The sequence below is a fragment of the Orcinus orca genome, chromosome 20 (genome assembly GCF_937001465.1).
Source record: "Orcinus orca chromosome 20, mOrcOrc1.1, whole genome shotgun sequence".
In the NCBI taxonomy this organism is placed as follows: Eukaryota; Metazoa; Chordata; class Mammalia; order Artiodactyla; family Delphinidae; genus Orcinus; species Orcinus orca.
In genome coordinates, this window is record NC_064578.1 from 42510268 (window position 1) to 42524219 (window position 13952).

At 42.6% G+C, this 13952-nt stretch overlaps 1 protein-coding gene and 1 pseudogene across 1 annotated transcript in view; one reads left to right on the forward strand and one right to left on the reverse strand.

Moving 5' to 3' along the window:
- LSM14A (LSM14A mRNA processing body assembly factor) overlaps nt 1-9561 on the forward strand; it is a 69734-nt gene extending 60173 nt beyond the window's left edge. Inside the window, exon 10 of the mRNA XM_033413913.2 lies at nt 9496-9561. Within this exon, the coding sequence (XP_033269804.1) occupies nt 9496-9546 (51 nt within the window). The 3' untranslated portion in view covers nt 9547-9561. The remainder of the gene's footprint in view (nt 1-9495) is intronic.
- Nucleotides 2342-2488, reverse strand: LOC117198263 (uncharacterized; annotated as a pseudogene).
- Nucleotides 9562-13952: the final 4391 nt, after the last annotated feature.

The window sequence follows — 13952 nt, forward strand, 5'->3', positions numbered from 1 at the left end:
CCTACCACCCTTCCCAGTGGCAGCACTGGAGTATTTCTTGCCCTGCAAACTATGTTCAGGATGTAGACTTGGTGTCCTTGCTCCCTCCCTTTCTGGTAAAACCCCTACTTACTCCGTTCAGGCTTATGTGATCCTCTCACTCTCCTGGTTACCTGATTACTCCCATCTTAAAAAAATTATTCCTGCCTTTCTCTTCCTCTATACCTCCATCCTTCCATATGACGTCATCTGTGTGGCTTACCCATCTGTGTTGGGAGTCCCCAAGATAATCATACTGATGGCAATGATTCTTACAGCACAAAGATGCAAAGCAAAATTGAGCAAAGGAAAGGGTGTATGGGCGAAGTCTAGAGTGAACCAGGCTCAGACTTTCAGAGGGGACTTTGAAAGTGGTGTCACAGAGTATGTACTTCGTTCCCCCAGCAAAGAATTGTTCCAACATGTGTGGAATGTTGTCTACCAGGGAAGCTCATCAGCGGCTGAGGGCCCAGGGTTTTGATCGGGGTCTGGTTATTTAGGCATCTTCTGTGTGGCACATACTAAAATCCCAGACTCCCAGCAGTAAAGCACAAATACACATCATTGACTGTACAGTTTAGGCACAGTGAGCCACTCTTATCAGTTCTGGGAATGATGGAAACCCTCCTCAAGTCCTCGTTTCCAGATGTCAGCCAAGGGCCAAACTTGTAAGCAGTCTTTATAAAGGATAGGAGTCAGGCCTGCTGTGTTAACTTTCCTGGACCCATCCTACACCCTGGCCCCTGTTCCTTTCCCTGTGACCTTTTCTTCTCACCTCCTCCCACCCAAACCTGTAGACACACCTGGACCTTGTCTATCAACCTCAACTGCATCATCTCTGAATCATGGATTTAGACACCCTACGCTTTGATCTTCCAACTGGCTTGCTCAAGAAATAATAAATAAGTACATACACACATAGAGTGACCTAACCACTCCTTTGGTCAGTAACTGCTTTTAGCTTGGTGCAGACCCCCAGGTCAGGAATCTTTCTACTTTGGATTCGTTAGCTTCCATCTTCTACTTTCCCTACCACCATCTCCAACCAGCCTAGACTCCTTGAACTATCATTATCTTACAAATAACCTTAAACTCCCTTGCACCTCTTTTGAGCTTTTTGTGCTCTTGTTTAGAGACACTTCAACCCTGAAAGCATCCAACCACCCACATGGTCAGTATTCACTCGGAGGGTTGTGTCCTGCAGGAGAGAATCACAATTGAATACATTAGTACCACTGTAAATCTGATTACTGCTCTCTCCTGGCCCTCAACATTGCCAGCAAAACTTAGTACTTTTCTGTAATCACCTCTCTGTAGTCAGCAAATGGCCCTGCTATCCATTTCAAAGAGAACTAGAAGACATTGGATGGAAACTGCCTCAGGCACTTACCACACTCTCTAACATATGCATCCAGCCTTTTCCTGGCTGTCCTTTAAAAACAGAAAATATCACGTATCAAAAAACTGCTTGTGCTCTGGCTCCCTAGTTCCCACCGTTCCCGTTACTGAATTACCTCTTTCTCTGTGTCTTCAACTTCTTCCTTGATAAAGGATCCTTTCCATTCGCATTTAATTATAATGCTAGCATATTATATAGCATATTAATGTGTTAGTATTCATATATTTATATATACAGGCGTAACTTGGAGATATTGCGGGTTTAGATCAAGACCCCAGTAAAGCAAATATCACAATAAAGTGAGTCTCACGAATTTTTTTCTTTCCTAGTATATATAAAGTTAGATTTACACTGTACTTTTGTCTATTAAATGTGCAATAATAGCATTATGCCTACAAAACAGTGTACGTACCTTTATTTTAAAATAATGCTGTTGGGAAAATGGTGCCGATAGACTTGCTTGATGCAGGGTTGCCACAGAACTTCCCATTTGTAAAAAATGCAATATCTGCAAAGCACAATAAAACGAAGTATGCCTATAATTGTAACTATGTAGCATTTATTATGTTAGACTTTTTTTTAAGAAAATTATCCTTGAATCCTACATCCTACCAGTTCCTCCTTAGCTCTTGAACTATCTAGATGCCTGATCTCCCTTTCACTTCTTAACCCACTTGTTCTACTTCATACACCGCTAAAACAGTTCTTGGTAAGGTCACTAATGATCTCCAGTGAGCCTTTCAGAGTTTTCCTCTCTTACTTGTTTTACAGAAGCATTCCATGCAGTCTGCCTCTCCCTTCTCAAAATACTCTTGTCTTCCTGGCTGCCAGATCCTCGGTCTGCCCAATTCTAATTCGTCAGTCACCCCATTTTGAAATAATAATGTTCCTCAGGGTTCAACTTTAGCTTTTTTTCCTTCTCCCCGCTGCTCCCCACACACAACACTACCACAAATTATGCAGTGGAGTTTCCCACATTTGGGGAAATCACAGGGGTCAGCACATCCGGAAAAGCCTCACCCTGGGAAAACCAACTTTGTGATCTTGTTACCTCTCCTGCCAGATAAGTTTGCTTTTTTTCCCCCCTCTTTTTAAGCTGCATACTCTCTCTGGCCTTAACTACATGGAGTTATTCTCACATTCACTTATCTAGCACAGATCTTTTCTGAGTCTGGATCTGACTTTTCCTTTGGCCGAGCCTCAAGGCTTGTGGAATCTTAGTTCCCCGACCAGGGATTGAACCTGGGGCCACAGCAGTGAAAGCACTGAGTCCTAACCACTGGACCGCCAGGGAAGTCCCTGGATCTGACTTCTTGATACCTGTGCTTGAAGGTCTTATAGTAGCCTCTCAAATGTAATGTTCCCCAAACTGAAGTGATGATCTTCCCTCTGCTTTTCTTCCAGTGTTCTTGATCCAGTTATGTAGTAACACCACCTACTAACCCGACTGTGCTGGAAATGTGGAAATCACCTTTGACACTCCGTTTATCTTCAGTTCTGCACCAGCTTCATGCCTGTTACCAACTTCTATCAATTCTTTCTCTTTTTTTTTTAACTTTTATTTTATTTTATTTATTTATTTTTAGCTGCGTCAGGTCTTAATTGTGGCACGTGGGATCTTTCGTTGTGACGCGCAGGCTTCTTCCTAGTTGTAGCACACAGGCTCCAGAGCGCGCGGGCTCAGTAGTTGTGGCACGTGGGCTTAGTTGCCCGACCAGGGATCAAACCTGCATCCCTTGCATTGGAAGCCCCTGGGAAGTCCCAAATTCTACTTTCTCAATATATCTAATACCTCTTTTATTTTTAAAACGTTTAATTATTTTGGTAAGAGATGTGTATGCATGTATTTTAATCTAAATGCTTCACAAAGGCTTATAATGAAAGCCCTCAGTCATGCTAACAATCAGTCATCTCTTGCTACCCCTATTCTTTTGTTTTTAGTTTTACTGATTTTCTGTGGAAAAGGGGAAACTATTTATTCAACAAATCTTTATTGAGCCCTTATGTAGAAGAGATATAGTTCATTTGCAGGGTAAGCAACAGTGAACAAAATAAACCTTGGAGCTTGTATTCTGGGAGGAGAGAAATGAGTAAAATTTATATAAAGTATGTTAAGAAGACGCTTAAGGGAATTCCCTGAAGGTCTAGTGGTTAGGACTCTGCGCTGTCACTGCAGGGGCCCTGGTTCAGTCCCTGGTCGGGGAACTAGGATCCTGCAAGCTGTGTAGTGTGGCCAAAAAAAAGATGCTTAAGTTCTATGGAGAAAAAGCCAAGAAGCGGGGGACAAGAAAGGGTGTGTGGGCTTGAGGGTGGATTGCTGCGTGAATTTAAAATAGGTTAGGAAGCTGACATTTGAGAAATGACTCAAGAAGCTGATTGGATGTTCAAGCAGAAGAAATTTTAGCTGCAAAGACCCTGAAGCAGGAGTGAACCTAGAATTGCTGGAGTGGAGTGAGGGAGGAGAGGCTTGTAGAGTGTGAGGTTAGAGTGTCAGTGGAGACTGGACAGGGAAGGAATAGTGGAGTCCACTGTAATGATTGTCATTTGTTCCGAGATGGGAAGCAATTGTAGGGTTTTGAATGGAAGAGTGACAATCTGACTTACATTTTAAAAGATTCTCTGGGACTTCCCTGGTGGTCCGGTGGGTAAGACTCCGCACTCCCAATGCAGGGGGCCCAGGTTTGATCTCTGGTTGAGGAACTAGATCCCGCATGCATGCCGCAACTAAGAAGCCCGCATGCCGCAACTAAGAAGCCTGCATGCCACAACTAAGAGTCTGCATGCCGCAACGAAGATCCTGTGTGCTGCAACTAAGACCTGGTGCAGCCAAAATAAATAAATAAATATTTTAAAAAATCATCATCATCATCTCTGGGGAATTCCCTGGTGGTCCAATGGTTAGGACTCAGCACTTTCACTGCTGTGGGTCTGGGTTCAGTCCCTGGGTGAGGAACTAAGATCCCGCAATCCTCGAGGTGCAGCCCCCCCAAAAAATTGACACTTCTGCTACAACTGTCAGTGAATCTCTTCCAAATGCACATCTTTGGATTTAAAATAAATAAATTTTAAAAAATAAAAAGAATCTCTGGCTGCTGTGTTGAGAATAAATTAGTAGGGAGGCCAGTTAGGAAGCCAGTGCAGTAACCCGGAGTGGTTCTCCCTGCTCCCTGATAGTTAGAACATAATAGCCTAGCCTTCCAGTACTGAATCTGCTGCAGAGGCCTTTGTGGTTTGGTCTCCTCAGTGGATTGTTCCTCTGGCTGAGGCTTTAATGTATGCATTCAAACAGTTAAAAAATAATAGGATTTCCAATGAAAAGCTGCTTCCCTTTTCTCACTGTCCCTCAGACCTACAGTTACCCTCTTCACGTGGAGCCAGGTTGTTTCCAAATTTTGCTAGTCCAAGCAGTGCTGGAATGACCCTTCATGAGTCATTTCACAAATAGATGAATGTATCTGTAAGATAAACTAATAGCTGGAGATTCTGGATAACTGGAGGCATAACTTCATAATTCTAATAAATATTCCTGTGTCCCTTTTGATAGAGATTATAGCAATTTACACTTCACCTGGTTTTTCAGGGTGCTTATTACCCTATATGGTCACCAGTACAGCATTAGCAAACTTTTGAGTACGTTTGCCAGTCTGATGAACGAAAAGTATTATTTCAGTACCCCGTGCATTTCACTTTGAGGGAGGTTGAACATTGTTAAATGAGTTTGGTATTAATATTTCCTTTTCTGTGAACTTTGTATAAATATTCTTTATTTGTCTCCTCTGATGTTAGTGTTCTTGGTTATTTACAGGAGCTCTTTTTTTTATTAAGGGAAAAAAGGTTTTATTTAATTCAATAATACTTGTGCATAGTTACTACAAATGAAACAAAATAGTATAGAGTTTGTCTACTTCTCTTCCTTAAAGACAAATACTATTAACAGTTTATCTGTATTCTTCCAGAAAGTGTCCCTCTCCAGATCGTGTGTGTATATATGTGTGCGCACCATACCCACGTCCCCCCTTTTGTTAATGTGTCAGTAGGAAGAGCCTGTGTGAACTGTTCTTTACTTTGTTATTTTCATGTGTTTATCAACTACGGACCTCCTGATATATAGATTTACTCTCTGAATTCCCCCCATACACACACACAGAAATTCACACATCCTTGCTCTGTATCCTCTTAATATACTTACTGTAACACTTAATTGCGGCTAGGAATACTCATTACAACTAAGTAAGTAATTTTTATGGATGAGCCAAGTAGTACAAACCCTGTCTGTTTCCTTTTTACAGAATGTTTTATTCTTCCCGCCACCAAAAATTGCCTTTTTTTTCACATGTTGATTGACTTTAAAAGCTGAAAACCAATAATATTCTGATATGATTTTATAAGAATTCTTCTGCACAGAGCCAAGTGATATGCCTTCTCTACAGTTCTAGAACCATAAATACTGTACCTTTCAAAAATATATATTACTATGATCAAGATTAAATAGATTGTCTTTTTCTGGATTCCATCAGTTTCTTAAGATCATCTACATTTTAATTTGCTTCGTGACTGGACCTTGCCTTTTTTCAATTTTTAGATTGTTTTTCCTTTATCTTTTTCCTTTTCCACATTTAATACATGCAAAAGGATGTGTGACCCATAATATGAGTAACTGAACCTGTCACTTAACCCAAAAACTAGAGCATTACTAACAACCTGCATCTATGTATTACCACTCCCCTATTCCATTTCTGCTTCACCCAAAAGGAAACCACTATCCTGAAGTTTGTATTTTATCTTGGTTTTGTTTTTGTTCACAATATTTTTCCATAGAATTTTTTTTTTTTCTTTTGACTGCACCTAGCGGCATGGGGGATCTTAATTCCCTGACCAGGGATTAAACCCTTGCCCCTTCACAGGGAGCGTGAAGCCTTAACCACTGGACCACCAGGGAAGCCCATCTGTAGAATTTCTGATTGGCTCTTGCACGTGTGTATTTGTTCTCCTGTGCTCTCTCTCATATCCTCTATTAATTGGAATCTACTCCATTCTTCTTGAGCTCACCAATTTTCAAATCTCATTTAGACCACTTTTTCCTTGGACCATTATTTTCCCTACAGCTTTTCGATTTTCCTGGAGTTTCTGAATGTTCTTTTTTACTTGTATTTGTTGCCTTCATCATATAATAAAGTTTTTCCAAACTGTTAACATTTGATTTAGTCTATGAAGTCTCCTTTTTTCCTAGAGACTATTGTACTATAAACTTTCGCCATTCTGCAAAAGGTTATACAAACATGTTGCTTTCGAGATCTTCAGGAAACTTAGGATCCTGGGATTTCTCTTCATTGCTCTCCTGGGTTAGAGTCACAGTTTCCTGGATGCATGTTTTCCATTTTCTTGTTAGAATTCTTACTTACGGAGCTTTCTTAAAAAGTATACAGGGCCAGATAGTAAGTTCTCTGTCACATCTTCCTCTTTTTTTTTTTTTAATTTAACAACCTTCTAAAAATATAAAAATCATTCTTAGCTCAATTGCTGACTGTTCATCTTACATGCAGTGGTGCCAAGTCTGATGCAAATTTGACTTTTTTCCCATGATAGATGACGTGTTTTTTCCTCTTTTTTGGGGGGGGGGAGGGGTGCGGCATGGCTTGTGGGAGTTCCCTGACCAGGAATTGAACCTGGGCCACAGCAGTGAAATCGCTGAATCCTAACCACTGGACCACCAGGGAACTCCCATGTAGACCCTTTTGACTTAAAGATTCGTGTCTTTCCTTTAGCTCTTTCTCTTATTACTTCTTAGATAACTTCTTTGATGTTACCCACCCTGTTCTTTCACTAGATCTCCCTCTTACTCAAATGTTAAAGCTGTCCAATTGAGAAGGACTTCCCTGGTGGTCCAGTGGTTAAGACTCTGCGCTACCACTGCAGGGGGCATGGCTTCGATCCCTCGTCAGGGAACTAAGATCCTGCATGCCGCACAGTGCAGCCAGAAAATTTTTTTTTAATAAATAAGGAAAAAAAACCCTGTTGAATCGAAGCTTTGTGTTTCTTAGTTTTTTTACCAAAGTTGTTAATCTTGGTAGTAGACTTCCTGTAGTAGACTTTATTCAAATATCTGACAATTCTTGGTTATCTCTTATTGGAAGGAAGCAGAAGAGTTGCCCTGGAGCTCTGGGTGTGGCCAGGATTTGTCATCTGACAAATGCTCTAAGTTGTGATCATTATCTTTGAGGTCTCTGAGGACTTGTTCAGAGGTGCCAATGTTTCCAGATCCACAGAAACACTGTACCTGCAGGAAAGAGTCTTCCTTGTACTTGTTTGTTTTTCCTAGGAGTGTGTTGTCTAATTATAGGTCATTCTAACTGCAGTGAGAAACAAGATTGTTCACTGCTTGTTGTGCAGACAGACCTTAGATTAGTTTTCCTGTTTTCAAGCCCCCTTCTCACACTTGCCCTCTGTTGTACCTCCTGCTTCAGAGTCTGCAGCATTTCAGAGTTTCGGGCAAGTGGCTCCTCCTGTACAATAGCACCCCCGGGTGTGGTCCAGGTGGCAGCACCCTCTGTTCTGCCCTGGGTCACCATACTTCTTTCATCTGCTCTAATCAGTCTAGAAATTTGTTGAAAAAATACCTAACAGATTCCTCCCTGCCCAATTCTATTTATATTATAAATATCATCTTAGTCATTTACTGACAATTTAATGTAGTCTTAAAGGAAAAGGTGAACATTTGTAGTTGATTTACTGTCTTTTTTTGGGGGGGGGTATGCGGGCCTCTCACTGTTGTGGCCTCTCCCGTTGCGCAGGCTCAGCTGCCATGGCTCACAGGCCCAGCCGCTCCGCAGCATGTGGGATCTTCCCGGACCGGGGCACGAACCCATGTCCCCTGCATCAGCAGGTGGACTCTCAACCACTGCACCACCAGGGAAGCCCTGGTTTACTGTCTTGAACCAGAAATCTATTTGCCTCTATTCGAATGTGAAACACCGTCAACCCTTTTTTTTTACACCCCCACCCCCCCACCGCGTTGGGTCTTTGTTGCTGTGCGCGGGCTTTCTCTAGTTGTGTCGAGCGGGGGCTACTTTTCGTTGCAGTACGGGGGCTTCTCACTGCGGTAGCTTCTCTTGTTGTGGAGCATGGGCTCTAGGCGCGCGGGCTTCAGTAGTAGCACACAGGCTCTAGAGCGCAGGCTCAGTAGTTGTGGCATGTGGGCTTAGTTGCTCAGAGGCATGTGGGATCTTCCCAGACCAGGGCTTGCACCCATGTCCCCTGCATTGGCAGGCGGATTCTTAACCACTGCGCCACCAGGGAAGTCCAGCACCATCAGCTCTTGCCTGTACTACTGTAATAACCTCTTCATTGGTCACCCTCCACCCATACTACACTCTTCCAATTCATTTTCTATGCAGTAGCCAGAATGAATTTTTGGGAATACAAATCTGACTGCCAGGTTATATCTCGTGTCTTAGAGAAGGCGTGTAATATGGAGGAGATTGTGTCCCACTGGAAATGGTATCACTGCAACTACAGTCTGAAATGGATGTGATCATGGTGTCAAACAGCCAGACCCATGCTGGTCGCAAGAGCCAACCCCTAAGCAGGGCCTCTCTCTCCCCAAGGCCTCAGTCCTGGTCTAGGCCTCTGAGTCACAGATGTAAAAATAAGTCGCAGGGCTGTGAGCTAGCAGGGCAGCAGCACACCTCTGGTTCTGTGGCTAGCTGGTGTTCAGCAGCAGTGAATTTGTGTCCAGCACTGCTACTGCTCCAGACAGCCTGGAGATCCAGCTCAGCTCCCACAGGGACTAGGCCTTGGAGCTGCTTGTAACCTGGCACTGGGTTTATCTGTAGTTGTGAATGATCAGAACCTCAGGCCTATTCTCTGCAAGTATCTAAAGGGCTTCTTGACAAAGCAAGAAATGCCAAGCCTGTCCATACTTCTTATCTCCTCTCCCTGGATGTGTTCCTGGTCAGATGCCTCTCTATGTCTGGTTTCCAGACTGTCAATGGATTTTCTCTGCAGCTTTCATCATCCCAGGTCATGACTTATACTCAAAACATACCTAGTGTCTAAGCCAGCTTACTTTTTTCTTTCAGCTGCTACTTGGTTTAAATCTGGAAATCCTGCAGTCTTCAGACTTCCATTGAACGGAGATAGGCCACTGTCCTGGTGTCTATTCCTAGCACAGTCAGAAGATAGCTGCTTTTTCTTTTCCCAGGAATAGAAAGGAACTGTCAGACATGCTCATTTTTGCATTATCCCAACTTAAACTTCCCTTGTTCTCACTTAAGGAGGCAGGGAAGTATAGAACCAATACTAGTGGGTGCAAGTAATGTCTGTAACAGCCAGCTACAGATGACCTGGCAATGATGAGCCACAGAGACTGTTGGTGGAAAGGCTGGCAGTATCCCAAAAATCGCTGGCATGAGTCCCAGGGTACCTAATGGAGCAGGCTGACATCTTTTCACCTTGGATCCTCTCTACACACCCCATGAACAAACTGGGTGTGCACACAGTCTTCAGCCTTTCAAAAAGAGTTTTTTTTGTCTTTTTTTTAAATTTTTAAGTAATTAATTAATTTGTTGGCTGAGTTGGGTCTTCGTTGCTGTACGCGGGCTTTCTCCAGTTGCAGCAGGGGCTACTCTTTGCTGCAGTGCGTGGGCTCCCAGCGCAGTGGCTTCTCCCGTTGTGGAGCACGGGCTCCAGGCATGCGGGCTTCAGCAGTTGTGGCTCGTGGGTTCTAGAGTGTAGGCTCAGTAGTTGTGGCACATGGGCCTAATTGCTCCGCGGCATGTGGGATCTTCCCGGACCAGGGGTCGAACCCATGTCCCCTGCATTGGCAGGCGGACTCCCAACCACTGCGCCACCAGGGAAGCCCCTCAAAAAAAAAAAAGAGATTTTAAAAACTCAGGAAATTGGGAATAGATGAGAACTTCCTAATCTAATAAAAGACATTTACAAAAAATGTACATGTAATATAATGTACATTACATGTAATGGTGAAATGTTGAACACTCCTCTCGTGACTGGTGTCAATTAGCATCACTTATATTCAGCATTGTATTGGCTGTCCTAGCTAGTGCAATAAGGAATGAAAAAGAAATAGAGGTATAAAGATTGGGAAAAAGAAAACTATCATTTTTAACATGACACAGTGGGGTATGTATAAAATCCAAACCTATCTACAAACTGCTGCAATTAATAGGTGAATTATCAACAGCTACAAAAATTGCTTGCTTCTATGCACAAGCAACAAGTAATTAGAAAATGAAAAGTTGAAATATTACCATTTATAATAGTACCCCGCCAAAAAATCAAATATCTAGCAATCTAATGAAGGATGTGCAAGACCTCTACACTGGAAACTACAAAGCTACAAAATATTTCTGAGAAAAAATAAGGACATATATGCAAGGCCTTGGAGTAGGCAAAGAAGACACAAAAAGTGATAACTATGAAAAAAGTGATAACCATGAAAGAGAAATTGGACTTCATTAAGACTAAAAATTTTGTTTTATCAAAAGTTATCAAGAGAGTGAAAATGGGAGCCACAGCCTGGGAGAAGATACTTGCATTATGGAATATTAGCCATCAAAGAGCTCATAATCCAGAATATATAAAGAATTACAAGTCAGTTTTTTTTTAAAGGACCAACAATTCAATTTAAAAAATCTTGAACAGACAATAAGTTCTGTCTAATAAATATCTAATAAACGTATGAAAAGGTGTTTAATACTTTTTGTCATCAAAAAATGCAAATTAAAACCACAAGGAGGGAATTCCCTGGCAGTCCAGTGGTTAGGACTCTGCACTTTTACTGCTGGGGCCCAGGTTCCATCCCTAGTTGGGGAACTAATATCCCCAAGCTGAGGGGTGCCGCCAAAAAAAAAAAAAAAAAGCACAATGAGATGCCATTAAAGACCCATGATGTTGGGACTTCCCTGGCGGTCCAGTGGTTAAGACTCCATGCTTCCACTGCAGGGGGCACGGGTTCGATCCCTGGTTAAGGAACTAAGAGCCCACAAGCCACGCAGCCAAAAATAAATAAATAAATAAAGACCATAATGTGAAGTGTTGGTGAGGACATGGATGAACTGAGCGTTCCACACTTTAATGGTAGGAGTGTAAATCGGTGTAACCATTTTGGAAAACTAATGGGCAGGATCTACTAAAGCTAAATATGTATATTTATGGCCCAGCAGTTTCACTGTTGGGTACATACTCAGTAGAAGTGATTGGCTTATGTCCACCAAAAGACGTGTAAGAATGCTCATAGTGTAAGTCATAATAGCCAAAACCTGGAAATAAATGTCCAACAACAGTAGAATGAATAAATAGTGGTATATTTATCAATGGAATACAGTGGGAAAAAAAAAATTGCTCTACACAACATTAATAAATCTCACAGACATCATGATAAGTGAAAGAAACCAGACACAGAAGAGTATATACTGTATGATCACATTTACATGAAACTCAAAAACAGGCAAAACTGACCTTGGTGATGGAGATCAGTAGTTATATTTGGAGGAGGCAGGGCCTGCTAAAGTATTTATATCTTGATTGGGGGGGTGGGCACAGTACGTAAGTGAAAATTTGAACTGTGCACTTAAGACCTGTGTATTTTATGTAAATTAAACATCAAGATAAAAGATATATGGAAGGGGACCTTAGATTCTCTCCATTGCTCTGCCCTCTGAGACCACACAGAGACCCCTGAGTGTCTTGATAACTCCCTCTGCCTCTGCCCTCCCCACCCCAGCGCTATGGAAACACAAATTTTTGCCTCAAACTCTCCAGTGATTTCCTGTTTCTCTTAAGAAAGAGTTTCATCCTTCCCAGCCTGCCTTATATGATCTAGTCCCTGGGGAACTACCCTTAGCTTTCCCTTAGTTCCAAATTCCAAAATGAGTCAAATTCCAAAGGCCTTTGCAATTCCTTTCACCTGGAGGTCTCTTCCCCAACTAATTGCTTCTCATTCTTCAAATGTCAGTTTAAACATTACATTTTCAGGACCTTCCAGAATGTGTTAAGTTCTCCTTGACTATTTTTCTTCAATGCAGCATGTCCTCACTATGCTTGCATGTCTATGTTTTACCTTTGTCATTTTTGTTTGGGGAAGGATCACTTTTGTCTTATTCACCACTCCATTCCCAGTACCTGGCACCATGCCTGGCCCCTGGTGGGTGCTTAGAAACTTGTTGAATAAGTGAGCAAGTTACTTTATGAATGCCTGCTGTTTGCTCTATGCGGTGCCAAGTGCTGGAGATACAGTTGGGTATGAGATGAATATCATAGAAGTTCACAGTCCAGGAGGGGCAAAACTTAACTGTTTTGTGAGATAAATACGATGACTGGGAAAATATAGCGTTGGGGATTTCAGAGAAGGCTTCCTGGAAGAGGAGGTCCATGACCCATGCTTTCAAACAACTTAAAGAGCCCCACAACCAGAGACCTGTCCTGAGAGGGGACCAAGCTTGTGACAGCTTCTGGACTCATGGTTCTCTTGGATTTGCCTGTGACTATGCCTGTGCAGATGTGGAAATTGCTAATTTGATGAGATCACAGGATTTTTGAGAAGTAATCTCATTTCTTCTTACTGATCTGACAGGCTTTATGTGAGATAAAGTTTCACTTTCAGGGTTCTCCATATATGTTTAAGGCAACCTAGCTCCCTTTCAATAAGCCCAATCTCCTTTTTTTTTTTTTTTCGGGCCCCAGCAGTGAAAGCGCCAAGTCCTAACCACTGGAATCACCAGGGAATTCCCTCCTTGGTGATTCTTATAAGTGTTGGCTTATAAGTCAAAGGTGGCTTTTAGTTTCATCAGCTCCTTCTGAGAGCCTCATTGTAGTCTCAGAACTGGATAGAGCTGCCCAGACTCATTTGTTGCAGTGCAGAGTGAGCATGGTTCATTATTTTGCACTTTAACAGCAATGTTTCATGGCAATGAAATCATTGTAGGTTAAGAGCCAAATTTTAGTTTATAAACTCAGCCTTTTCTCAAATATTTCTAGTAACTTGGCTCTAAAATGTTATTTGGTTCTGCCCAGTTTTGCCCCTAAATGGAAAGCATGAATATTTGGCTGCTGTGTGGCTTAGGGTTAAGGTTAGGCACAACATTGCTGAGCAGTGAGAAAACTAGAGGTCTGGGCCCCGAGCCCATTTCTCCCTGTGGAGTGAGTGGGGAGAAACCCCTTTCACTGTTCACCACTCACACACACTGGTCTCCTACCTGGCTGGAACACCGGGTGCCCCAAATTCCACATGGGAGGCAGCCAGCTGTCTGAGAACAGGAGTCTGATCTGTGTGGTCCTACCACCCAGCACCTACATCAAACATGAGCTGAGGGGACTTCCCTGGTGGTGCAATGGTTGAGACTGTGCTCCCAATGCAGGGGGCCCGGGTTCAATCCCTGGTCCGGGAACTAGATCCCACATGCATGCCACAACTAAGAGTTTGCATGCCACAACTAAGGAGCCGGAGAGCCTCAACTAAGTAGCCCGCCTGCTGCAACTAAGACCTGACGTAACCAAATAAATAAATAAATAACAT